This window comes from Meriones unguiculatus, chromosome 10, assembly GCF_030254825.1.
Source record: "Meriones unguiculatus strain TT.TT164.6M chromosome 10, Bangor_MerUng_6.1, whole genome shotgun sequence".
Taxonomy (NCBI): domain Eukaryota; kingdom Metazoa; phylum Chordata; class Mammalia; order Rodentia; family Muridae; genus Meriones; species Meriones unguiculatus.
Genome location: NC_083358.1, coordinates 10,430,897 through 10,458,036, shown reverse-complemented (window position 1 = coordinate 10,458,036; position 27,140 = coordinate 10,430,897). Strand labels below are relative to the sequence as shown.

At 45.7% G+C, this 27,140-nt stretch overlaps 1 protein-coding gene and 1 long non-coding RNA gene across 3 annotated transcripts in view; one reads left to right on the top strand and one right to left on the bottom strand.

Moving 5' to 3' along the window:
- Hsd17b2 (hydroxysteroid 17-beta dehydrogenase 2) overlaps window positions 1–27,140 on the top strand; it is a 56,679-nt gene that overhangs the window by 9,889 nt on the left and 19,650 nt on the right. Inside the window, exon 2 of the mRNA XM_021640031.2 lies at window positions 19,892–20,104. Within this exon, the coding sequence (XP_021495706.1) occupies window positions 19,892–20,104 (213 nt within the window). The remainder of the gene's footprint in view (window positions 1–19,891; window positions 20,105–27,140) is intronic.
- On the bottom strand, window positions 11,639–14,363 carry LOC110550261 (uncharacterized). Of its 2 annotated transcripts, none has more exons than XR_009594528.1 (2): window positions 14,103–14,363; window positions 11,639–13,820 (listed from the first exon to the last, which is right to left on the bottom strand). It is a non-coding gene; the product is annotated as an uncharacterized LOC110550261 (long non-coding RNA). The 2 variants fall into 2 exon arrangements; XR_002476509.2 differs by having other exon boundaries at window positions 14,158–14,363.

The window sequence follows — 27,140 nt, the reverse complement described above, 5'->3', positions numbered from 1 at the left end:
AAAGAATAGGTCAGACTCTGCAACAGATGAGTACTCTTGGCACAGGACACCGGGAAAGAAAGTTCACAAGTTGGGTGTGGTGGCTCATGCCCATAATCCCATTATAGGAGAGGACTGCTTATGGTCTAAGGTCACCCAGAATTAGAGTAGTTCAAGATAGTCTGGGCTGCAGAGTGAAACCCTAGGATGGAGAGAGAAAGGGAGAGAGAGAGAGAGAGAGAGAGAGAGAGAGAGAGAGAGAGAGAGAGAGAATAGTGAATAGAAGATGGAAGGTGGGTTGAAACCATGGGGCTTCTCTAGAGATTGGCACTGCTACAAACAAGAAAGTCTGAGAATGGAAGGAAGGACTGAACTGCAGAACACACAAGGCTCTGAGCAGCTCATTGTTTTGACAGAATTTAGCCAAGAGCTACAGCAAGAGACAGAATTTTAGGCAGTCACAAAACAGGGATCGCTCCTCTGTAATCACATGAAATGAGCCTCTCAGCCCACAGTGGGCCACTGAGTGTACTGTGGTCACCTGGAGACAGTTCAAACCTGCTGGGCATCAACCCTCACCATGTGTCAGACCAGCAGTTCTCAACCTGTGGGTCATGGCCCCTTTGGGGGCCACATACCATATGCCACACGCATCAGATATTTACATTATAATTCGTAACAGTAGCAAAATCACAGTTATCAAGTAGCTACAAAACAATTTTATGGTTGGGTCAGCAGCAGTAGGAAGGTTGAGCACCGCTGTTTTAGACTCACTATGCGGGGGGTGGCGTTCTCTCGTGCTTGGGTACCCATTCCTAGAACTGCACTTTTCCTGATCTGGAAAGATCTTAAAGGTGGGACCTGCTCATTATTGTTGTTTTTTGCAAATCCATGGTAGGGATTCAAGATAACACTAGTCCTGTGTACACAACGTAGGCCTCAAAGCCCTGTTTTCTCCCTAACCCCGTATGCATAGCCAATTTCACTGGGTAGGTCCAGCTAGTCACCCTTGAGACAGGGCATCCTGACTTGATGCCCTCCCTGTCGTGGCCAGCATTAACTGTCAATTTGATACATCTAGAATTACCTGGCAGATGGGCTTTTGGGGGTTCATCTTGGCCGGTCGTCTTGGACTGTATAAAAAGAACTCAGGCTGAGCTCAGGGCACGTTCGTTACTTCCTGTTTCTTGTCCATGGAGGTCATGTGACTGGTGGTTTCGGGCTCTTACTGCCTTGATCTTATTGTGCTAAACTACCCTGGAACTATGAGCCACAATCAGCCCTTCTTCCTCCAGCTCGCTTTTGCTGATGTGTTTTTGCCACAGCCTATTAGTTGGTGTTTCTGTGGAACTGGACTTATGCTTCCGGAAGGTTAGAGTTCATCCTGGTGGGGAGGCATGGTAGCCAGTGGCAGACATGTGGCTGGAGCGAGGAGTGGAGAGAGAGCTCCCACCTCCTCTGTGAGCGTGAAGCAGAGGACAGACTGGAAGCAGATGAGGCTTTAAGCTGTCAAAGCCTGCCGACGGTGACATACTTCCTCCAGCAAGCTCCTAAACCTCTCCAAACAGTACCACTAACTGGGGACCAAACATTCAAACACTGGAGCCTATGGGGGGGGGCATTTTACATTCAAATGACTGCACACATACAGCGACAGGAAAAGAAGCTAAGACGTTCCCTCATGTGGCTTGTGATTAGGGTTTCCTATATTAGGGTTCCCAAGTGGGTGCTGCCACCCAGTTACCTTCAGTCCCTGTTCGTTTATTTCTCCATTGTACCCATTACCCCCAGAATGCATCTGGGACCACCTTCTGCTTTCCACCTTCATTGCTTTTGGTCTACTCAAACCTTCCTAGGATTTCCCCCTCGGTCTTTGGAATCCCATAGTTGCCTCTTTAACACATTCTATGTAGAGTAAAACAGTGTCTACTTAGACACTTAGAAAGTGTCTAAGATCAGAAAGGCTTCCTTATTGCTCAATTCCTCATGCCTTTCATTTGGGTTTGCCATTTCCAAGGGCAACCTCATTGGCTCGAGGCCCTGGCTCTCAAGCCAGTGCATACTGCTCCTTTCCTCATCCTTTAGAGTGCTGGCTTCTTCACCTTCTTATCTTTGTCAGAATGAGGCTTTCTCAATCTTGGCACTATGGCTATTTCGAGCTAGAAAATGCTTCTCCCTTGAGTCTGTGCACAGCACCCTTTAACTGGACTCAGTGGAGACCAGGAGCACCCTCCTCCCCAGCGGAGATGGTCAAAAAAGTTTTCAGACAATCACAATGTCTCCAGATCATTGCTAGTGGAGACCTAATGGCTTAAATGTCACCTTCTCGAACAAGCATCCTTGTCTCTCAGTGTCAAGTCCCTTGCCTTTTCCCTTTCCATATCCGTCCTGTTTGTTTTGGTGAGGAAAGGGTTTATGTGGCTTAAACTTCCAGGTCACAAAGAGCCCATCACTGAGGAGTCAGGGCAGGAATTTAAGGCAGAAATGTGAAGCAAAAACCATGGAGGAATGCTGCTTATTGGCTTTCTCTCTGTCTCTCTAAGGCTTATGCTTGGCTAGTTTCTTCCCAGAGCTCAGGACCACCTGCTTAGGGAATCATGCTGCTCATAGTGGACTGGACACTCATACATCCCCAACAGAGACTTTGTGGGGGAAAGGATTCTAGACTGTGAAGCTGGCAGTTGATGCTAATTATGACACTTCCTGACATGCGGTAGCTACTCTGAACTGGGCACCGACTTAACACGGGCATGCAGAAATGAATGCCCTGGCATGCAGCAACATCTGAGTGGTCAGGAAACTACAGGTGATAATGGATGATCTACTACAGCACAAAGGACGTGTACTTTGGAGTCAGGGAGTTCTAGTTTAACAGCTCTGCCACCTACACCAGGGGCGTGGCCTGGCACAACTTAAATAACAATCTGGAGTCTCCATTCATCTGTAACGTGGAGAGGGGACCTTTGAGAGTGTGTCTAGCTAATTATTCTCCCCCGCTGGCTTCTGAGCCCAGGTAGTTTGGCTGGGCCTTCTCATGCTTTTCATCTTGCCTTGCCAAGGCCTGGGGTAGGCTCACAGTGTACCCTCAGTGCCTGGGACACACAGTGCCAAGTATAAAAAATATGCTTAAGAAATACCCTTGGAGCAACATAATCAGGGATCAAGTTGTATTTGTGACTTAATGGCATCACTGTGGGCAGTTGTCTGTTGAGGAAATTCCCATGGGGCTGATCCCGGGAGAAGTGACCAGCGTAAGTCCTCCTGTGATGAGGGTGGGTCTGGAGAGGACATGTTAGGTTTTGGATTCTTACTGACCCTGGGAATCCAGGGCAGGATCTCTTTGCCCCTCTGTTTTCTTCTTTGGCATCAGCTTTTGCAAACAGTAGAAGATGCTGTCTGCCCACCTCTTAGAGGTAGGCAATTGCATAGGGAGAACAATCCCTGTCCCCAGGACAGTACAAAGGGAACTTCAAGAATCCACAATATAGGTGAGAGATTATAGTAAGAAGAACTGCCAGTGGGTTCCAGCTTGCCATCACCTTTGAGTTCTTGTATCTGTTCAGAAACCCAGCTGAGGAGCTCAGTGCTTCATACATACTTCAATGTATGTCTGTAGGGAACTTCAGTGGGCTCATCCAACTCCCATTGGGCCAGTAAGTGGCAAAGCTAGGGTCTGAATTGAAGTCTTAGCTACCTCTCTAATTTTTATGCTCAAAGTTCATAACCTATCAAAAATCATCCCATTCCCTTAACTTTCGTGGGGTGCGCTGGCCCACCAAGACTCCATGCAGTAGGGAAAGGTAAGGTCTCAATTCATGCCCTAGGGTTGCTTCTGTAATAAACTCCAAATGGGTGTCCTTTATCAAAAGATGATTTCAGAATATTTGTGTATACACAATGAGATAGCTTTGGGGTGGTACTAAGTTCAAATAAGAAAATAATTTATTTTTCATATCTGCTAGAGACACAGCCTGAAGGCAGTTTGTACAATGATGCATTCATTGTGCACCTGTGTCCAGGTTGCCATCTGCCACATAAAGTCAAAAGCGGCATTTTCCACTCGTGACTTTATGTTGGTATTTGAGAACTTTTGGATTTTAGAGTAACTTGGATCTCTGCCTTTGAGACTGGAACTGGCTAGCCTGTACCCCAAATAGCTGGCTTAAGACAACAAGAATTCTTTTGAGAGTCCCAGGGGCAGAACACCTGAAATTAAGTTCTTGGCAGGGCCACATGCCCTCTGAAAGCTGGAGACAGGAAGCCTTTCTTGCCAGTGCCAGTTTGTGCTAGTCCTCACGACCCACCACTTACAACTGCAGCTGCTCAGTTTCTACCTCTGCTTTGCTTTGGGCCATTTTCCCCACAGGACTGGGTGCAAAGTTCCATTCTCTCTGTCTCATCTCTGTCTCTCTCTGTCTCTGTCTCTCTCCTCTCGTTCTCTCTCCTTACTTTCTTTTGTCTTTTGTGGAGACAAGGTCTCGTGTAGACCAAGCTGGCTTTGAATTTTCTGTGTAGCTAAGGATGATCTTGAACTTTTGGCCCTTCTGCTTCTACCCCTCTGAGTAGTAGGGCTGCAGGAGTATGACGCCAAACCATTTGTTTGGCGTTCAGGATAGAAACCAGGGCTCTGTGCACGATACACAAATGGCCTACCGAGACATATCCACAGACACCATTCTTTTTTTTTTTTTTTCTTTTACAGATACTTGACATATTAGAACAAGGACCCACTCATTTGCAGTACAGCTTCCCTCAGTGATAAACTGTGATCTAGAAGCGTAAGCCAAATTAACCCTTTTTTCTCTCAGCTACATTAGCAACTACCCTGTTCCCACACAAGGTCACATTCTCAAGTATTGAAAGATACAGTTAAACCCACAGCGCCTCCTCCCAGGAATTAACAGGGTTCTGTTACCAGAAGTGTGCATGTGTATGTTTGTGGGTTGAAGGCTAGATTTTGGACAGGTGTGTTGGCTATGGGCATATCCATGCCGTATTCATACATCTGTGTTGTCTTTTCCACCCTGCTGTCTATATCTGAGGTTGGCCTCTGCCAGTTGGAAGCATGTGGAACGTTTGACTCTGGGCTGTGAAGAAGGAGGACCAAGAAACTCGGAGTGCTTATCCCTCCCCTCTATCATCCTATAGCAGCGGGTCTCAACTTGTCAGTTTCAACCCCCAAAAGACCATGGGAAAACACAGATATTTACATTATGATGCATAATGGTAGCAAAATTTCAGTTATGACGCGGCAATGAAAATGGTTTCATGGTTGGGGTCACCACAACATGAGGAACTGTATTAAAGGGTCACAGCGTTAGGAAGGTTGAGAACCACTGCTAAAAGTTTCTTCCCTGGAGGTAACACTGAAGTTTCTCTGGGTTTCTCCTGTTGTCTCTGCAGGAGTTCGAAAAGAGAACCTGACAGCATGTACTTCCTGACTCGTATAATCCCGGGATCTAGCATAGTAGCTGGCATGCGGAGCTCCACAGACATTGGTGAACAGATCACCATAAGCAGGGGTCAGGAGACCCCTAGGTGTCGCCATGACTATTCAGACACCGCCTTTTGATCTGATCCACAGAGAATTTCCTGAGGATGGGCTGTCAAGCATGGGGTTGCTCATCCCTGAGGCTTAAAAGTAAGGCTGAGTCCAGTGTCTGAAGTGGGGATTGCTCTGGCGGCTGGCTATTCAACCAGTTCTTGACCCATTTGGGTGTCGAATGACCCTTCCACAGGGGTCACCTAAGACCATGGGAAAGACAGATATTTACATTACAATCCATGACAGTGGCAAAATTACAGTTATGAGGCAGCAACAAAAATAATTTTATGGTCGGGGGTCACCACATCATGAGGCACTGTATTAAAGGGTCACAGCGTTAGGAAGGTTGAGGACCACTGGAATACAGGTTCCCACTGTACATCAGGCTGGATCCCAGAAGGCTAGATCCTACAGCAAGGTCCTTACTCTCTTTGGGGCCTATATCAGGGGTTATGCAAAAATGCGTAGGGCAACTTGACTCACAATGGCTGGCAGAGGCCGATTTAATGTCAAAACAGCTTCAAAACATCTTTTCCTTCTGTGCCCACATCCTGACCTCACAGAGCTGGTTCATCGAGGGATTGTAGCATCCCTTTGATAATCCTATTATCCAGAAACATCCAGACTTTCAGTGAGACCTGCCCTCAAAACTGCTAAGAGGACACAGGTAGGGGTTGGGGAAAGTTCACACCAAGCTTTTAATGAATAACACACCTGAGGGTCCTGGTGTTTATTTTCTGTTCTTTTGTGAGACCCCCAGCAGCCTCCTTCCCTCCTCTAGTTAATTTTGGGGGGCCCTGTGGAGAAGGTACCCCGACACTCTGATACACCTGGGTTTTGAGACTGATAATATTGCTTGTGAGAGTGAGGGGTCAGGAGAGAACACACATTAAGCTTTTATTTTATTTGTTTGTTTGTTGTTTCGAGACAGGGTTTCTTTATGTGGCCTTGGCTGGCCTGGACTCGCTTTGTAGATCAGGCTGGCCTCAAACTTATGTCGACTCAACTGCCTCTGCCTCCCCGAGCTCAGCGTCTGACATTGACCTCTGGTCTCTATGTGCATATACCCTCATCCAATGTTTACACACAGGAACACGGACAGACAGAGACAGAAAGAGACTGAGACAGATACAGAGAGGAAAGAGAGAGAATGGGGAGAGTACATAGAGAGAAATTGAACGAATTGAAGAATTTAGTTAATTGCAACACTTTCTTCTTATTTGCCTCTTACTCCTTTTGTGGCAGATAGATAGATAAATAAACAAACAAATAAATAAATAAATAAATAAATAAATAAATGTCCCTACAGTATCAGGAGAGAGTCTGGCCATTGCTCTGCATCTTACACTGGAAAATCCCCTTTAGCCACAAAGAAGAGAGTGAGTGGAGGGCAGGAGTCCTCATAACCGACGCACCCAGACACCCCCCAGAAGCTAGCAACCTGTCTCTCTGTTCTCATGGGGCGGCCTGAATTTCCCACAACTCCTGCTGATTCCCTTTTCTACAACCCCTTTCCTTTCCAATCCAATCTGTGTCCTGGGCACTCGTGTATAATCTTGCTTTTAAATTTCTATCATGATGGAGATGAATTGTTTCATGCTAGGTTTCAGCGAGATGTTAGTGATGGGAAATTATATGTGACATATATGGCCACTCTGTACAGCCTTCTAAATCTTTCTATAAACCTAAAGTTGTCCTAAGTAATAAAATCTATTTCAAAAGTCTTAAATTACCTATATATAACGTTTATAATATAAATTTATAGTGTAATATAATATGTGTATGTATGTGTGTGTTGGCATGAACATGCCTGCCCTGGCATGTATGTGGCAGTCAGAAGACAGCTTGGCAGAGCCAGTTCTCTCCCTCCACCATGTGGGTCCCAGGGATAGAATTTAGGTCATCAGGTTTGGTTGCAAGCACCTTTACTGAAGTGAGCCACCTTGCCTGCCCTAAAATCTATGTCTTGAAACAAAGAGCTACCTCATGCTGACAGCCCACGCATGAAACAGCTCATATGACTTTTTGGATGTGTTTAACTGAGTGACCTCCGTTCCTGGTCACCTCACCATTCCCACATTAGCTCTGTGTTGCTTCACAAATGTGCCCGAGGGGCATTGTAGAGTTTCACAGTGACCAGGTGTCAAGATGACTCTGTCCAGCTGATTTACATATAGCACAGACTGATTTCAGACTGAACATAGTGGAAAGAGGTGGGGTGTGTTCCATTTGGGCTTTCTTCTCTTGCTGTTGTTCTTTTGCCTATACGGTGTAACGATAATTTACAAGGCTTTTCCATTTTTTGAATGTTGTAGAGAGATGAGTTAAAATACATAGGAGGATGTGCCTGGGTGTCTGTGGTGTAGAACATTTCCTATAACAGACGTGGACAATCTGGGGACTTTAAGGTCCATGGAGGACCTGGACAGCCACAGGAATAGGACCATTTGTTTTCATTAGACATGAAACTGTAGCTGTTTTCAAGGGGTACTCTCACTAATCTACAGTATGTGTGTGTGTGTGTGTGTGTGTGTGTGTATGTGTGTGTACACGTGGGGGGGTTGTGGCACTGTGCTATGTGACCATCAGAGGACAACTCTCAGGGAGTGGTTCTCTCTTCCCAACATGTGGGTCCCGGGGATGGAACTCCGGCTGCCAGGCTTTGGTGGCACAAGCCTTTATCCATGGAGCCAGCTCATCAGCCAGGAGTTAGCGTCTCTGCAGAGTGTCACAAACAAGAGAAGTGGGTGTCGAGAAGCGCCTCCTAGACCAAGAGCTAGGTCCAGGCTGGGCCTCAGGGAAGTCTCACTAGCATTTTGGTTATTATCTGTCATCTTAGGATCATTTAACCTACATAGTGGGGAACATGAGTGAGTGTGTCAACACAAGGGTGGCAATCACACGGATTGCCCAAGTCTTAAAGTAAAGGGAGGGAAACGTTCTTTCCCCATCGTTTCCCACAGACTTCCAACCGCATAAACAACTCCCAGTAGCTGTCCTTAGTAAAGTGGACACGCATTCCAGCGGCCCCACTTCAAAAGTGCTCATGACAGGACAGGTCACAGAGCAAAGGGCAGAGAAATGTTGGTGATTGGAAACAGTGCTTGCTCTGCTGAGTCATGAGCTTTGTTTGCAGCTGGGGGTGGGGGCGGCGGCCACAGGGAATTTTCAGGCCAGCTAAGGATTGGCCCTTCTGTGATGAATTGGGGCACATCTTTAATAGGCACCTCCCTCCCTCTCTCTCCCTCTCTCTCTCTCTCTCTCTCTCTCTCTCTCTCTCTCTCTCTCTCTCTGTGTATGTGTATGTGTATTTGTATGTACGCATGTGAAATCTTCTGATCCAGAGTTTTTGGAATGTTTGCAAAGTAGACTGTGAATCAGGTGAAAGGTATTCGGAGTGCAGTCTCTTGCTGACACACAGTAGGTCTTCAGCTTCTGTTCTTCCATGCCTCCACTAGATGCAGAGTTTTCTAGCAGAAAGTGTCTTGGGTGTCCCTGAAGCAGCTGCCTGTAGACTCTGCTGGTTGGAGATGACACTGCTAACAAACGGGATCAGAGCTAAGTCTAGGGACAGAGCCAAGTTCCTGAATGTTTCTTGTTTCTTTCTTTCCTCTCTGTCTTTCTGTCTCCCCCTCTCTCTCTCTTTGGTAAGGGTTTCTCACTGGCCTGGAACTAGGCTAGGCCAACTGGCCAGCAAGCCCCAAGGATCTGCCTGTCTCCTACTCCCTAGTGCTAAGATAGTAAATGTGCACAGAACACCAGGTTTTTTGTTTGTCGAGACAGAATCTTACTCTGAAGTGTAGGCTGACCTGTAACTCACGATTTAGCCCACACTGGCCACAAACCTCCCAAGTGCTGAGATTAGCAATGGGAACCGCCATGCCTGGCTTTGACCCCCGGGTCTTCTATGTGGGTCCTGTGGGTGGAATTCACCTCCTCATACCTGCACATTTACCAACCATACTCTGCCTCACTGTGACAGTCTGACAGTCAAGCTATAAACTGTTGTTCCAGAAGCTGGATAAAGCAAATGAAAGCTCAGCCTGGGATATTATACATATCACATATGTTATATATGTTAGAATGTTAATATGTTATGTTTTATATATGTTAGAATAACATATATATGTTGGGATAGATATAATATAATAATATTATATATTCTAATATATAGGGGACTTATATAGGTAACACAGCAGGTGCCTGGCATAGGTGGGATTCAAACCCAAGCATCTGGGCTCCAGAAACCAGGCTTCCACCATTTTTCTTGGTGTACTGGGCTCTAGTGCTGGGGATGGGACTCAGGATATCACAAATTCAGGGAAGATATGCTCCAGCACTGAACTCCAGGTCACATGGTAATCGTGAGATTTTTTTTTTCTAGCAATTAGGGTTCCAAAGATGACATGGAACTATGTACAACTGTTTTGTACAATGCTAATATAGAAAGTAGTTGCCAATTCACACTGCTCTCTACCACAAGAACACATAGTCAGGGTGAACCAGGAGAGGAAAAAATTATGCTGGAAGAATTCTGACATACCTCTCATTGTGCTTGCTGTTACTACTCACGAGGGCGTATTACTTAGTGTCTTCATGGTGTTGGCCCATTCACAGGCTTTCACATTCTTTTCTTTGGAAGCAGTTCCTAAGGAACCCTAAAAGCTTACATCTCAACCCGCACTCCCATATCCAGAAGGTGCAAGCATTTCATTCAAGAATCCTGGCCCCAAGAACTCCCAAACCACGTACCATGTAGCCTTTGGCTAAACTAAACACTTGGTTCAACTCTGCATGGTAGGTATGTGCCTATTTACGGGCCCATACAGTGCCCACATGTGGCAGTAGCATAAATACAGTTTGAAACTGGATAAATTCTTCTGTCCATCTTAAAAAATTACTACTTGAGAATTTCCTAGGTTCATGTTATATTTACATAATTTTCATCCTGCCCAACTCCTACTGTGTGTCTTCCTTTCTCAAACTCACGACTAGGTAAAGTTATTCTTCTTTAATTATTATTGTTATGTTCCTGTGTGTATGTATTTATGTAAAGTCTCAGAAATTAAATTTAAAAAAGCACACACACACACAAAAGCTAAAGGAGCACAGTCAGGGAAGAATGTAATGAGTCAGATACTGAAAGAAATTACATACGCAAAGAAGCAGCAGGCGTGGGCTGCTACAGAACTGAGCTCACACCATTTTCACTTATGCAAGGTTTCATTAGCTGGTTTTATTTTGTTTTGTTCTGGTATCCAAAACAGCTAAGGGATAGAATTTAGGGTGAAGAGCAATGTGATCTTGGGTAAGCAGTAGGATGGACACTGTTCTGTTCGGCCATTTTATCATTTTACAAGCTACAGTTTAACCTGTGGTATAAATGTATACACCTGAAAGGACAAAATCTTAGCACGGGGTAGGGCAGGTGGGGACAAAGCCCCATGCTTTAGATAAGAAGTTATCCTGGGGACTGGAGCCATGGCTCAGAGATTAAGAATGCTGACTGCCCTTCCAAAGGTCCTGAGTTCAACGGGGGCTCACAACTGTCTATAATGAGATGTGGTGCCCTCTTCTGGCATGCAGGTGCACATGCAGACACAACCTTGTATATGTATATGCATATGTATATGTATATGTAATCAATAAATAAATCTTAAAAAAAAGAAGTTATCGGTAATTATAGACAACCAAAGAGGGAGAGTCAGTTTTGTTTAAGGGTGTGGTTCAAGGTAGGTCAGCAGTGCTACAGGGGGCAGCACCACACCCTACAGTACTTAATGGGTTAAAAAAAAAAAAGAAAAGAAAAGAACAGGAAGTGGGGTGGGCAGGGAAGGGAGAGTAGATCCAGAAGGAATACGAAACGAGTGACTATCATCAAAATCATACAAAATTCTCAAAGACCTAATAAAAACTGTTACTTGGGCATTTTGTGTTGGACAGATAGTTAGGGGGCTTATCCCTGGGAGGGAGGGGGGAGCTTGGAAGGTGTTGGAGGGAAGGACTTGAGAGGGGCTGGAGGGAAAAAGGGAAGGGATGAAGTGATGCAATTGTATTTTAATTAACATCTATTCTAAAAGTCATTTAAAAAGTAAGTCAGAGCTGGAAGCAGTGTTACTTGGCAACATTCTTTAATTTGCAAACTATAAAAAGAAAACCTTGGACTGTGTGAATGAGCTAAGTGTGTTTGTCACAGAACAAAGATAGGGCAAAAACTCTTTTCATCATCTTGACTACAAACGACACCATGTCAAGGTGTGCTGACAGAAGGTAAGACAAACAAGCAACACTCGACAGTTATTTCAAATTGAAAGATGGAGATTACATGATCTGTGAGTGTGTGCCGCTGTGTCTATGTGTGTGAAGTGTCTGTGTGTGGTGTGTGAGCGTGCATGTATGTGAGTGTGAGTGTGTGTCTGTGTGTATGTCTGTGTGAGTTTATGTATGTGTGTATGTGTGTGTGGTGTGTATGTGCATGCTTGAGAAAGTGTGATCATGTGTGTGTGTCCGTCTGTGTGTGTATGTGTGTGTGTGTGTGTGAGTGTGTGTATTTATCTGTGTGTGTGGTATGTATTTGTGTGTTTGTGTGTGTTGGCACTTCTGACTCTTACAAGCTTTGTGAAGAACAATGAGATGATGAGGAAGCACATAGTGCCTTTCTGAGGCATTTATTTTACACCAACTATAACTTAGTTTATAATTAACACATTATTTCGGGAGATCATCTGTTGTCATAAACAAGAAACATACAGGCTACAGTTTTATTTCAATTGCACCAAATGAAGCTAGCAATAAAATATTTTCATTACTATAATATTTTTATGACTTCATTGAGGATTTCATACATGCACACAGTGTATTTTGATCACGCAGGAAATTTAACTGTAACAGTTATGGTAAAACAACGGAGAACTGAAAAGCCTAAGGAGGAAAACACCCAAAGATTCAGAAATCACATTTGGGACAAGTTCATTTTAGGTTTTGATTGACAGTTTTTGCTTGTAAAGATTTACACAAAAGCTTTTGCCTTTTTTCCCCTTTCTCTTTCTTTTTTTCCTTCCTTTTTCCCCCTTCCTTTCTTTCCCTGTCCTGGACATCGAATCTACAGCCTTGGGCTTGCTAGGCAACTGGTGTACCACTGGGCAATATCCTCAGCTTCCCTCTCTCCCTCCTTCCCTCCCTCTGTCCCTCCCTCCATTTCTCCCTCCTTCCCTCCCTTTCTCCCTTCTTCCCTTCCTTTTTTTCCTTTATCCTCCCTCTCTTTCCTCCTTCCTTCCTCCTTACCTTCTTCCCTCCCTCCTCCTTCCCTCCCTCTCTCCCTCCTTCCCTCCCTCCCTCCCTTCCTTCTTCCTTCCATTTTTAGACAGACTGGCATTGAGCCGGTTCTGTAGTTCTTACACTTTCAGTCTTCCTGCCCTTCTCCACAGTAGCTAGGGTAACAGGTCTGTGGCACCGCTTAAAGATTCTTGATAATTTACATGCTTATACCAGGCACATCAACTGTTCCCCCGCCCCCTGTGTTTCCCTCTCTTCTTTCTTTTCTTTCTTCCTTTAAGGTGGGGTCCTCTGAAGTCGCATTGGCTGGCCTGGAATTTGCTGAGATCCTCTGGCTTCTGTCCCCTGAGTGCCAGGATTACAGCTGTGCATCCGCATGCCTAGCTTTTCAGGGTTTTTCATGATAATTTTTACATTTGAGGACTGTACTTACTCTACTCATGCCCAAACAGGACTCTAGCACTCAGTGTTTGTTCTGAGGTGATGGATATCTAAGCCACTTGTGACAGAAGGATTGCAAAGAATATCACAGAGACCTCAGCATTTCCCGGCCTCGGCTGAGGTGTCCACTTGATTCCACATGATCTGCTGAGCTGTTGATCCCTCATTATGAGTCAGGCATGGTCAGCAATGGTGATAATGATCCCATTCTTCACAGTAGCCAAGTTATGGAAACAATCTAGGTGTCCAACAACAGAGAAGTGGGCAAGGAAGATATGGTATATACACACAATGGAAGCTTTTTCAGCCACAAAGAATGGCATTATTTCATTAGCAGGAAAATGGATACGTCTAGAGGTGCTCAGACTGAGCGAATTAAATCACAGATTGGGGCTGGGGCGATGGCAGAGCAGTAACGTGCTTGCTGCCCAGCACAAGGACCTAAGTTTGATCCCCAGCACGCATGTGCAAAAGCTGCAGCAGTCAGCCCTGGGGAGGCGAAGACAGGCAGATCCGTGGGGCTTACTGGCCAGCCAGTCTGTCCAACTTGGTGAGCTCTAGGTTCGGAGAGAGGGTGTCTCTGAAAACAAACAAGGAGGAGAGTGATGGCAAAAGACACCAGTCAGTGACCTCTGGCCTCTATGTGAGTGTGCACATACTCTCTCTCTCTTTTTCTTTCTCTCTCTCTCTCTCTCATACACACACACACATACACACACACACACACACAGAGAGAGAGAGAGAGAGAGAGAGAGGGAGAGTGAGAGTGAGAGAGAGAATCACATACTTTCTCTCATTTGTACATCCTAGGATTTGTAAGATCATATATGCACAGACGACATGAAAGTAAATATGGAATTACCTAGGAAACCAATGGGACTCATGAAATCCTAGAAGGGCAAGAAGAGAGAGGGTACCTGGGAATAAGAGGGTATGGTCAAAGACCATCATATACTTATGTGAAAATGGCTCTGTGTCTGCGTAATGCCGCGCCTTAAAGATGGAGCTGGTTTCCGCCTTCCACCTTCCTGATGGTGAGTGCTCTCTGTCACAAACAACTCCACATTTGGCTAAGGCTGAGGATCTGGCTTGCTTCCATGTATGTGGACCTATCTGCATTGTCCACGTGGCATGCTGGGGTTGGCTACACAGAGGCTATTTAAGCTGTGGGCTGGCTTTCCCCAGAGTCCGATGATTGTTCAAGGTTCCTGAATAAACTGCATTGAAAAAAAAAAAGAGAGTAATCAAAGATTGAGAAGGGCTTTCAGAAAATCTGTTTGGCTTCAGATCAAGCCACAGTGTCCAGGTTATCTTCATCAATAAATAAAACTGAGATGTTGATCTTTATTGAAAAAAAAAAAAAAAAAAAAGAAAATGGCTCTGTGTAATCCAGTTTAATAAAAAAAAAAAAAAAAAAAAAAAAAGAGAAAGGCCCCCTCCTTGCCATTCAGGCACACAAATCCCAAAGCCTCCTAAATGCCCATTCATTCCACATAGCCTGCGCTTAGACCTCTGCTGTGATGCATATGAGAATTTCATTCCCCAAGTTTTACATCTGAAGCCCTGTCTGCATCTAGACTACCTCTGCTGTCCCTAGCTGAGAGCGTGAACCTTCCTTGCCTCACTTTTCCCCTGTGGAACCTGGTGATACAAAGGTTATCTGCTCCCCCGTCTGGGGTGTCTGTCAGCCATAAGCACTGACACCAGGTGATCGTGCTGGAATCTCGCTTAGAAAAGACTGTTCTGAGAAGCAATCTCATTGGACACGGCTCTGAGGAAACCTTTGACCTTTCTGGCTTGGCTTGGCTCTAGGCTCCAGGCCTCAGGAGCACACAGAGGTTATCTTATCTCCACAACTCAGCCTTCTGCTCTCCTAAGGTCTGCTGACCTCTGCAGGACCTCTGGGCCATCGTTCTCCACTACCATTAGGGTCAGCACAGCAGGGCCAGAGCGTGCTGGCCACAGCCATCTATGACATGCTAGGACTTCCGTGTGGCGCTGGGCCCCTGACTGCTGGGGTGAGTCCAGGAGAGGGAGCTGACTAGCACCTTACTTTCCCCATAAGGAGGTGGAGGCTCCAAATGATCTGGTACTCTTTCCATGAAGCTCACTTGTGGACGACAGAGCCAGGCAATGATCCTTACCCATGATGCTCAGGGGCCTGGCACTAGAGGTGAAGTCTCCATCGACCAACGTATCACATAAAGACTTGAAGACCCAAAAGAGGGCATGGTGTTATTTTCATTTCATTTTTGAATTAAAAATGCTTTTGCAATTTATTTGTTCTTCAGATGGTTTATATTATTTGTGTTTTTAAACCCTTTCCTACCTTTCTGAGATTGTAATATGTCTTAGGGTTTCTGCCGCTGCAATGAAACACCATGGCCATAATAAAGCAAGCTGGGGAGGAAAGGGTTCATTTGGCTCACACTTCCATATTGCTCTTCATCACCAAAGGACAAGAGCTCAAACAGGGCAGGAACCTGGATGCAGGAACTGATGGATGACGGGTCATGGAGGGGTACTGCTTACTGTCTTGCTCTCCATGGCTTGCTCAGCCTGCTTTCTTAAAGAACTCAGGACCACCAGCCCAGGGATGGCACTGCCCATCTTGGGCTCTGCCCTCCCCCATTGATCACTAACTGAGACAATGCCTTACAGCTGAATCTCATGGAGGCATTTTATCAACTGAGCCTCCTTCCTCCCTGATGACTTGACACAGAAAACCAGCCAGTACATAACATAATAACAACAACATTTTCCCTTTTCTTTTCCTCCTCCCTCCGCATCTTCCCATGTACCCCACCCCTGCTCTCTTTCAAGTTTATGGGCTATTTTGCTTTAAGTGATGAATATATATGACTTTAAATCCATAATTACAGCCTTCTCAGTCTGTAAATGTCATTTGCATGTATCTGCTTTCAGGGTTGAACATTTGGTACTGGGTAACCATTTGGAGTGCTCTTCCCCGGGGATGGGATGGTTATTTCTCTTGCTCTCAGTGTTCCTTAGTTCTTTGTGATTGCTGGATTTTGTTTTTAAGACAGAGCCTTTCTTTGTAACTCAAGCTATCCTGAAACTCATTATCTAGCCAGACTGGCCTGGAACTCATAGCAATCCTCCTGTCTCAGCTTTGGTCATAGACTTAATGCCACCATGTCCAACTTTTTTGTTGTTCTTTTGTTTTTGTGTTCAGAGATAGGGTTTCTGTGTAGCCTTGGCTGTTTTGGAACCTGCTTTGTAGATCAGGCTGGCCTTGAACTCACAGAGATCTGCCTGCCTCTGCCTTCTAAGTGCTGGGATTAAAGGCATACAGGCTCATCCCAACCACATCCTGGATCAGTCCAACTTATTTTTAATACAGATTTCCAGAGCTTGGACTCAGCACTGTGCAAGCATTTCACGGACCGTAGCCTATTTGGCTTCTCTGTTAAGCCTGGCAGCTTCCACTGAGAGTCCACACACACAGGCAGGGGGAAGGGCAGATGAGCACCTGGTCTCAGTGCCACACTCCCTCACCGCAGAGCATGGTGGGCTCTTACAAACTGTGGCCAAATTATTTCACTGGCCAGTTGGGCCAGTGAGATGGCTCAGTGAGTAGAGGTGCCTGTGGTGTAAGCCAGATAACCTGAGTTCAAACCCAGGAACCTATGTAAAGGTAGAAGGGAGGACTAACTTGACAAAATGGTCCCTTGACCTCCACATGCACACACACTATGACACACATGACCACAGATATATTCTAACACACACACAGAGAAATAATAAAAAAAATGCAGAGGCCAATCCAAAGGTGCTTTTTAATTAGGAGAGGGTTATTGCAAGGACACTCAGATCAGGCAGGGACAATAGCAGGAGGGAGTTCATTCTTTTAAGCATGGGCCATGAGGGGTGACCTAATGGCTTAGAGGGAGGGTACACCAAGACCCAAGGAAAGGGCAGAGCCCTTACCAAAGTTGGGTATATTTGGCTGTAGTTTATCAGTGGGACAAGTAGGTCAACCAATCAATAATGAGGCAAAGAGGGGATTTGGAAGCTCTGGGTCTGACTCTATCCTGGATGAGCAAAGGAACAATTCACGAGTTTCCTCTGACTCCTCTGGGGAGGGTGATTCCTTGTTTTATGGAGAGGGCCCCTGGGTTGTCATAGTTGGCTTTCTTTACACCGACAAAAGAAACTTGGGGCAGAAAGGGTTTACTTGGTTTACACTTCCAGGTCATAGTTCATCATAAAGGGAAGCCAGGGCAAGAATTCAACACAGGAACCTGGAGCATGAACTGAAGCAGAGGCCATGGGGGAATGAAGCTTATTGGCTTGCTCCCTACAGCTTGCTCAGCCTACTTTTCTGTACAACCCAGGACCCTCTGGGCAGGGGTGATACTTCCCACCGTGTTCTGAACCCACCCCCTTATCATTCATTAATGAAGAAAATGCCCTGAAGATATGTCCATGGACCAGTCTGATGGAGGAAACTTCCCAGTTGAGATTTACTCTTCCTAGCTGCCACTTTGCCAGGCAGGCACTCTACCACCAAGCTGTCTACCACGCCCGCTTCCCAATATTTTATTTTGAGACAGCATCTCATTAAGTTATCCAGGCAGGCTCTGTGTGGGCAATGCTCCTGTATCAGCCTTCCAAGAAACTATAGTAACAGGCCTGTGACACTGTGACCAGCTGCAGGGAAGACCAGAGCAGTGAGTTGCTTCCAAGAACAGAAGAGGTGAGGACTTCTTTGCCCTGCTTACTTTCCAGGGTCCTAGGCCTTATGCAGGCTTTACCTTTCTCAGCTCGTAACTTACCCCTCGTCAGTGCCAAGCTCTCCCTGAGACCTTTCCTGGACCAGGTAGATCCTGAGCTTCTGGAACAAAGCACGGCCAATGAAGATGCCTACCCTGAGAAAGTGTGGTCAACCCGTCACACCCCTTTACCTGGCACCCTGGCTTCTGTCACCTAGCAACTGTTGTCACAGTTTATCCATGCTGTTAGCTTGTATCCATTCCATTTATGTTCATTAGTACTATTCCTTTGTATGTATAGACCACCTCTGTTTACCCATGCCTCCAGGGGGTAGGCATTTGGTCAGTTTCCTTTTATTGGCTACCATGAACAACGAAGCTATGGGCATTCATGTGCATCCTACGCTTTCGTTTTACTTGGGTCTATATCTGGGAGTTGGTTTGTCCATCATACCTGTAATCTCTTGGGAGGCTGAGGCAGAAGGATTGTCAAGAATTTGAGACCAACCATCCTGGCTAGCCTGAGCTACAGTGTGAGGCCCTGTCTAAAAATAAATGAATAAATAAATAATTTTTTTTCACCTGTCTCTGCTGTCCAGGGAACAACAAGTACTCTGGGTAGGTGAGGGCTTGTGTTGCACAGAGCTGGATTAGGCCCAACTCTCTGCATGGCAGGATGGTACTCTTTCTGGAGAGAGAGCCTACTGGTGGCCCAACATCAATGCAAGCCCTTGAGGGAAACCAAGGCCTTTAAGATCCACAGCTCCAAAATAGCCACTGTGCTAATGGTAGCAGAAGCATAAAGTCCTTCAAAATTTTGTCCTACAAAACAGGATCCCGCCTCCCAACACCTGTTCTCACCCTCAGCCCATGGATGCCCTGGCTGCTAGCCTGGCTCTCCGCGTGACCTGCTTTTAAGGAAGCTAGTTCTTCTCAGGGTAATTCGTATCCTCCTTTGTGCAACACAAATGTGGAGGCAATCTGGCATGGATGCCATAACCCCAAACTACTGACAAGAGGGAACCCTCAAAGCTTTCAGGAAGATTACACGGCTCAACTAGAGAAAAATGATTCTTACAGTCTCAACAGAGAAACATGCTAACTGCTAGGTATTGCCCACGATGAGGGCCAGAGGCTGATTTTATTAACCATGATGTCTTCAACTTGAAAATTCCAGATCTTTGTGTCTCGCACTTGTGGGAACAAGGCAACGTCTTTTCGAGGGTCCAGAATATTTTTCCAACTAAGTGGTGTAAACTCTCCTGTGAAATTCTGAGAGAGGTGATGCTTTACACATCGATGTGAGCATCAGAGAGGAGTGTGCTTCAGGCTTCCTGCAGTTTCCTCTGCTGTCTCTCGGGCAGCGTTTGCAGACACCAGGCCTACCGCCTTCCCCCTTTGTCCCCTTCCCCACACTTGCAGAGCCAGCTGATCCTCATGCCAACCAGCAAAGCTTTTAGACAAAGAAATCGCACAAGTGGAACAAGTAACTCCTTGTAGTGAAGGTGGAAAACAGAACAAGACTGGCATGGTGACTCATTCCCATAATCTCAGCATCTGGGAGGCTGAGGCAGGGGGATTTCCATGAGCTCAAGGTCAACCTGGGCTATAGAGGGAGTTCAAGGCCAGCTTGTGCTACAGTTTGAGACCCTGTATCATATATATGTGTGTGTGTGTATATGTGCATATGTATAAAAATAGCATATGTATAAAAATAAAAATTTTGTGTATATATATATATATATATGTTTTACATCTCCATCTATTTCCTAACAGCCAACCAAAGAAACTTCCCAGGCTCCTTCTCTTCACAGAGGAGAACACCGTAAACACCGCATGGTAACAATACCTTCATGAAGCCATCTCTTCTATTGCATCAATTTGATCTCACCTTGTGTTTTCTTGACTCTCACAGGTTCTGATTCTGGTTTCGGTCATGCTCTGGCCAAGAACCTGGACAAGCTGGGTTTCACAGTGTTTGCTGGAGTGTTGGATGAAGCGGGCCCAGGAGCAGAGGAACTGAGAAAAACCTGCTCTGAGCGCCTCTCGGTGCTCCAGATGGATGTCACCAAGCCAGAGCAGATAAAAGATACTCTCAGCAAAGTCACAGAGAAGATAAAAGACAAAGGTACTAACTTCCTGATTCTGCCTCACCCTGGTCGCCATTGCCATATCTTGTCACAGCCTCCAATGACCATGGCTGCTGACCGTACAAGAGGACACTTATATTGAGCCCCTGCAATGTGCCAGAGCCTGAAAGACACAAAGATGTTAGGAATGACGCAGATAAAGTCGGTGTGTGTGTTGGCATGCGGGCATGCGTGCATGGGTGCGTGCTGTGTGCGCATAGGCCAGAAGACAACCTTGGCTGTTGTTTCAAATGTACCACCCATCTTGCCCTTTGAAACTGGGTCTTTCGTTACCCCTGACCTTACCGGTTAGGCAAAGTTGGCTGGCTAGCGGACCCCAGGGATCCACCTGTCTCTGCCCACCCAGGACTGGGATTACCAGTGTGTGCCACTATGACAGGACCTGACAGACTGAATTCAGGTCTTCCTGCTTGCTAGGCGAGCACTTTACTGATGGAGCAAGCATCTCACCTCCCTTGCAGTGCACTCTAGTGCCTCCCATTTCTTCTTGTGCAGTCTCTCATCTCTCCTCTATCCCCTGCTCTTTGCTTTCTTCCCGCGATAGCAACATGCATTGGTCTTTCCCAGCTTAACAAACAGCCACAGGACCGTGTGCCTCCTTCAGGCCCTACCCTTCTCTCCTTCAGTTGTGACCAGGTCTCTGAGATGAAGCCTCCATCTGTCTTCACGTCTTCATGCCTGATTGCATGAATGTAGGCTGTCACCGCAAGGCTAACACTATCATCTTGGAGAGCAAAGACCTCTTTTCTGTACTGTTCCAAGGGGACGCTCCCCTGCTCACATTTGGAGCTCCCAGCCTCTCCTTTGCTCCTCAGCTCCTGGTTATTACCTCTACTTCCTGGATGGGTCTCTTCCTCCATCTCCCCATCAAATCTGAATCTTCCCAGTTGGCTCCATATGCAGCTTTCCAGGCCTCACTTCTGGGTCATAGCACTTTATTTACCCTTAGGCCAATAACTCTCTGTCCCCTGCACATTGGAGGAGGGTTTAAAAAGACCCCATGCTTGAGCCCAGCATTGGGGTTCAAACCCTGTGGAATCCAATGTGAGATGAAAGTGAGAGCCCCCCTCATTGAGCAGCTGGTTCAGACATTTGAGATGGTGACATCATGGGCTTAAACATATGTGAGCGATTCCCTTCTGAACTCCCAGGCCCATGCCTGGGGGTTGGTCACAATTGGTTGCATCCATCCCAAAGTTTAATTATTGCAGCTTACTTAAGGAGAGCCTCTGAGGCAGCAGCAGCAGCGTGTGTGTGTGTGTGTGTGTGTGTGTGTGTGTGTGTGTGTGTGTGCGCGCGCGCACACACGTACTTGTGCATGCATATACAGGCCAGAGATCGATGTCAGGTGTCATTCTCTCAATCTCTGTCTTGTGTTTTTGATATAGAGCTTGTTGTTTTGGCCAGTGTGGTTGACCATCAAGGCGCTGGGATCCCTTTATCTCACCCCCAACACACGCCCTTAGTGCTGGCATTACAGCACAGCTTTTGTGGGGGCTGGAGATCTAAATGCAGGTCCTTATGCTTACGCACTAAGCAGCTTACCCAACACGCTATCGCCCAGCCTCATCACCAGTTTTTATTCTTTAAAGCTCCCTAGGTGATGTTAATGTTTGGTCAGGGATGAAAAACTAATTTATGCTAATACCTTCCAAAGCTATGCAGCCCACCTGCCCCTTCTTCCTCCTATCTGGACCTAAACACACAAAGTTGTCTTCCAAACATTTCCGCTCATATCCCAGAGGTTCAGGCTTACCGTGTTCAGAGCTGACCTTGTTATCTTTTCCACCAAAGTCAGCCTGAAAGGCAACTTGTTTGCCTGAATACCCAATCATTTGAGCCAGTGGCCCGGTGGCCCCTGAGACCTCCAACTTAATCTCTCTGTCCTACTGGCCTGGAGTACTGTCAGTTCTCCCTCCTAGATATCTGTCACTCTTCCTCTCTCCAAGATCTCCAAAGAGCTGTGGTTTGCTACAGGTCTTTACGACCTCCTGTCTGGCATCCCAATGAGTAGCTAGACAGCAGTGGGAAATGCTATTCTTTTCTGGAATGTTTCTCCTGTGTGGATACCTCGATGGCCTCCTTGCTGCCTGTCCAGGTACCCCAATAGCCTTACTTCCTCTGTGGGTTTTCCAAGGTCCCCCTGCTCCCTGTCTGGGAATCCCAATGGCTTTCTGCTACCTGTACTTCTCTATTACTTTCCAATGGCATACAATCCTCATAATACAATCCTCATAATACAATCCTCATAATACAATCCTCATAATACAATCCTCATAATACAATCCTCATAACACAGTCCTCATAATACAGTCCTCATAATACAATCCTCATAATACAATCCTCATAATACAATCCTCATAATACAATCCTCATTATACAGTCCTCATAATACAGTCCTCATAATACAGTCCTCGTATAGTGTCACTTGTTCTCTAGAGTCTCTGATACGTGAAGTCTCTGGGACAAGTTACTCTGTGGCCATGATTTGCTTTGCACATGGCTCATTGTCTGACGCTGTGCCTCTCCTTCTGCGCATGCATGATCCAAACACCTTGACAAAGACTGAAGCTCCATGGGATAATGGTCTGTCAAACCATTTCTCTGTGGTACCTGATGGTCCACATGGTACACCCTGGAGTGTTCCAGAACAGAATGGCATGTTCCACTGCTGCAATCCAGCTTCTACCTCCTTGACTCCCTGTCTCATCTCCCTCTTCCTATGACTATTGTCTTTGCCAACAAAGTCTTTGTAACAGATGCTCCATATTCCCATGGGGGACGGCTCACCCATGCCATTACTTCCTAACTTTCCCGGTGAGCCTTCTAGACTTGTCGTTATCCCTTGCTTACTACTGAATCACCTCACCATTGTAAACACCTGCTCCTCTCCCACTCCTTGCCAAGACTCTTGAGACTAAGACCCACGAGCATGTCATGGCTCACTCGGATGCAAGTGACTCGGCCTGGCACAAATTTACTAACGTAAAGAAGGATCATGCTTGCTTATAGGACTATTGGTGCCAGACACAGCTGGATCCAGCCACTAAGCAATGCCTTGGGGACTTGCTTTCTGCTTTTGAGTTCTATTTTCACCAGTGCTAGTCTTTACCAGCTTGAGACTGTATGTGGAAGCCTTGGGCACTCCAGGTTCTGCCTCCCTCACAGCTGACATCCCCAATGAACGGGAAGTGATGGCACCAGCCATGTTTTGTAGCTGAGGATCATTATAGAAAGAAATTAGAAGAGTTTGGAACAAGGCAAGAGATACTCAGTAAAGGCCTCTGTGCCCCCCCCAATTCAACATTTAGAATAGTAAGTACTTACTCATAAATGCAGTGGTCCTCAACCAACCTTCTTAATGCTGTGACTCTTTGATACAGCTTCTCATGTTGTTCTGACCCCCATCCATAAAAATTATTTTTGTTACTACTTCCTAACTGTAATTTTGCTACTGTTATGAATATTTTTTAAATTTTTTATGTGTGTTGGTGTGAGGATGTCAGATTATCTGGAAGTTTGAAATTATAGACAGTTGTAGCTGTCATGTGAGTGCTGGGAACTGAACCCAGGGTCTTCTGAAAGAGCAGCCAATACTCTTAACTGTTGGGCCATTGCTCCAGCCCCCTCTTATGGATCTTAATGTAACCATCTATTGTGCAGGATATCTGATATGTGGCCCCTGTGGAAGGGTCATTTGATCCTCAAAGGGGTCATGACCTATATGTTGAGAACCACAGCAAAAATGAGAGAAGAAGAAAGGAATAAAAGATCATTAGTTACTGGGGAATTATTTTTCAACAACTACAGCATAGTGCCATCATTTTATTTTTTTTCAGTCTTTATTATTTATTATGATTTCCATTTGAATGACAGTCAGAAGGCAGGCTTCAAGTTTAAGGTGCAGATTATGTGAAACATAGAGAGACCGAAACAATGCCTACCTGATACAATGGGATTGATGCACAAAATTGGATGGGGTTGCAGCACTGAGAAAGAGATGTAGATATGGGCACCCACTTCTAACCAAGAAGCTATCTCCAATTGATAGCCAGTGGCAAAGGAAAAGTTAGTTTTCTCCAAAGGAGTGCACTGGGTGTGTTAATCATACTCCAGGTCAGGCCCCATACCCACAAAGAGTTGGCCAAGATTCAAAAAATAAAACAAACAAACAAACAAACAAAAAACATCTGTGTGGTTTGTTTTGTTTTTTAGATTTTTAAAAAAATTTTCTTTGGGCATTTTTTTTTACATTTTTTTATTTTTTATTTTTATTATTAGTTACATTTTATTAACTTTGTATCTCATTTTCTTCTTTAAAAAATATTTTGTATGTGTGTGCCTGTGTGTGTGCATGTGTATGCATGAGAGAAAGAGAGAGAGACTGAGACAGAGAGAGAGAGAGAGAGAGAGAGACAGACAGACAGACAGAAAGACAGACAGAAGAAGGCATCAGATTTTTTGGAGCTGTAGTTACAGGCAGTCGTGAGCTTCCTGACCTGGCTTGTTGGAATCAAATTCTAGTTTTCTGCCAAGAGTAAGGTCTCTTAACCCCTGACTCATTTCTCCAGCCCTCAAGTCAGATAGGAAGTTTTCCTAGCTTGATCTTTGACCAACCAATAGATCTCACTTGTCACTCCTAAGTCTCTCTTAGTAACGTCTTAGAGAAGGAGACATTGAATGCAGAATCCTTTTGTGAGATCCAGCAGCGCAGCATTGACCATCTGTAGTGATGGAATAATGAGTTCTAGACACAGAAATTCTGTGGTGGTATCCAGGCACGAAGGGATGTGGGAGCTCAATTTTCATGGCATGGGCTCCTGTTATTTTATAGTTAATATCCTGAAAGGCATATGTACTCTGAGCCAGGAGGAGTGGTCCACCTACCTGCTCAGTCCAGGTTTCTCCAACTTCAGTCTTCTTAAAGAGAAACTGGAGCACAGAATCACCAAAAAAAGAACCATCTAGACCCTCTAGATAAAGCAGCAGGTTTTCTGGAGGACAGCTGATGATGTTGTTTTCCTGCACAGACTACTGTTGATTTCGTGTTAATATACTGATCATTGCTAACTGATATTAGTTTGTACCAAGGTGTAACTGAGGCCCACAGTGTAATTGGCTTATTGGCCAGTTTAGAATTCTCTGGAAGGTTAACAAGCATCAGGTCATGGGTGGACGTTAGCAGTAAGTTCTACTGATGGCACAATAGTCCACAGTCACCTATTACATATTTTGTTAAGATCTAGAAGGTGGGACCTCCAAACCCAAAGAGCTAATAAAACTTTTCATCGTGTTTTGCCACCTGCTCTGCTTGGCTCATTGGCCCATGAATTAAGAATGGTCTTTATGGTTTTCAGAATATTTTTGGACATGAAAATTACATGCCAGTCGAATGTCAAGGTCTGTAAGTAGCAGTGCACATGAGCACAACCTCTCCTTTTTGCTTTCCCCTGGCCTATAGTGGCTATGAAAGAGACCTCCTCTGCACTCACTCCCACCCGTTCTCTCTGTGTGACGGTCTTCATCCCAGCTAAATGGTCACAGCCTTAGGTGCCTGCCTGTGATCACAACTCTGGCTTACAAGAAACATCATTTTATTTTCTGTGACACAACTTGGTCTTGGCTTAGAACCATCGTTCAGTGGTGTGACAAAAGAGATGCCAGGATTTGGAGCCTGCCCTCATTTCTCGGGGGCATTGTTTAAATTCTTGGGGATGGAAGATCTGGTCTTGAGGGTCAGAGCTTCATGTTGATCCTCCCTGACAGGTACAGAGCTGGGTCGTGTTCTTATGTGTGGCTTGGCTGCTATCACCTTGCCTCTGCCACCAGAAGCCACTGTTGGGGACGTGCTCCACTCCCTCCCATACCACCCTGCTGACTTTTGAGTATGCGTCAGGATTGTGGAAGGTTAACCACAGCAGTTGCAAAGGTTAGCAACTTACTGATGGACAGTTTCTGACCCTGCAGACCTGAGTCAGGTTACAAACAATGCCCCCAAATGACTCCTAAGGATGTTCTGCTATACTCACAGACCACTGCCTTAGTCAGAGAAGCTTCCTTCTGCAGCAGATGGGAACAAAGACAGAGATCCATAGCCAGACATTAGGCAAAGAGTGAGAGACCTTGCTATACTCAGCCCAAAGCAGGATGTCTGCATCAAATCCCTCCCCTCAGGGCTCAGGGAACACTGTGGAAGAGGAGCCAGAATGAGGGTAAGAACCGGAGGGGATGGAGGACTCCAAGAAAGAAAACAGGGCCCTCTAAATCAGCATGACCAAAGCACATATGAACGCACTGAGACTGAGGCAGCATGCACAGGGCCCACATGGGTTTGCACCCGGTCCTTTGTGTATATATTATGGCTTCTAGCTTTATGGAATTTCTCAATGTGTGAAAGAGTGGGTCTCTGTCTCTTGTGCCTGCTCTTGGGCTCTTTTCCTTTAGTCTGTTTGTTTTGTCCAACTCCAATGTGGGAGCGAACCACATTTTGATATCTACTGTCCATGCCATGTTGGGGCTCCAGGGTCTGTTCAAGTCTGTCTAAGCTTAGCACCCCTGGCTCCTGTCACGCCTGCTTCCCTCAGGTCTCCCGCTTTTACTCCAGAACCCCACTCTTCAAAACGGAAAGGAATCCTTATGGGATCGTTACTGGGACTCTTGGCCTCTCACCCGAAGAATTGAAAATAAAAGCTCAAACGGATTTTCAGAGAGTCAAAGTAATTTTATTGGGAGCAAAGTGATAGCTCAGGTTACAGAGGAACACGCTTCTAAGACTGACTGCAGGCCGCATGAGTAACAGTACTCTCATGCCCCAGGCTACAGCTTGGCACCTCCTTTTAAGAAGCCTAAAGGAAGGCAGGGTTGGGTACTGAACAGCGTGCTTTGGGTGCTTTTCTATTCTGATTGGCTGGTTAGGTTACGTAACCACTCCAGTACTGCGCATGTCCCTTCCCACAATGCCCTTGACTTTACTCATTAAACACACCCAACTGTACCTAGGCTAAAGATGGTAAA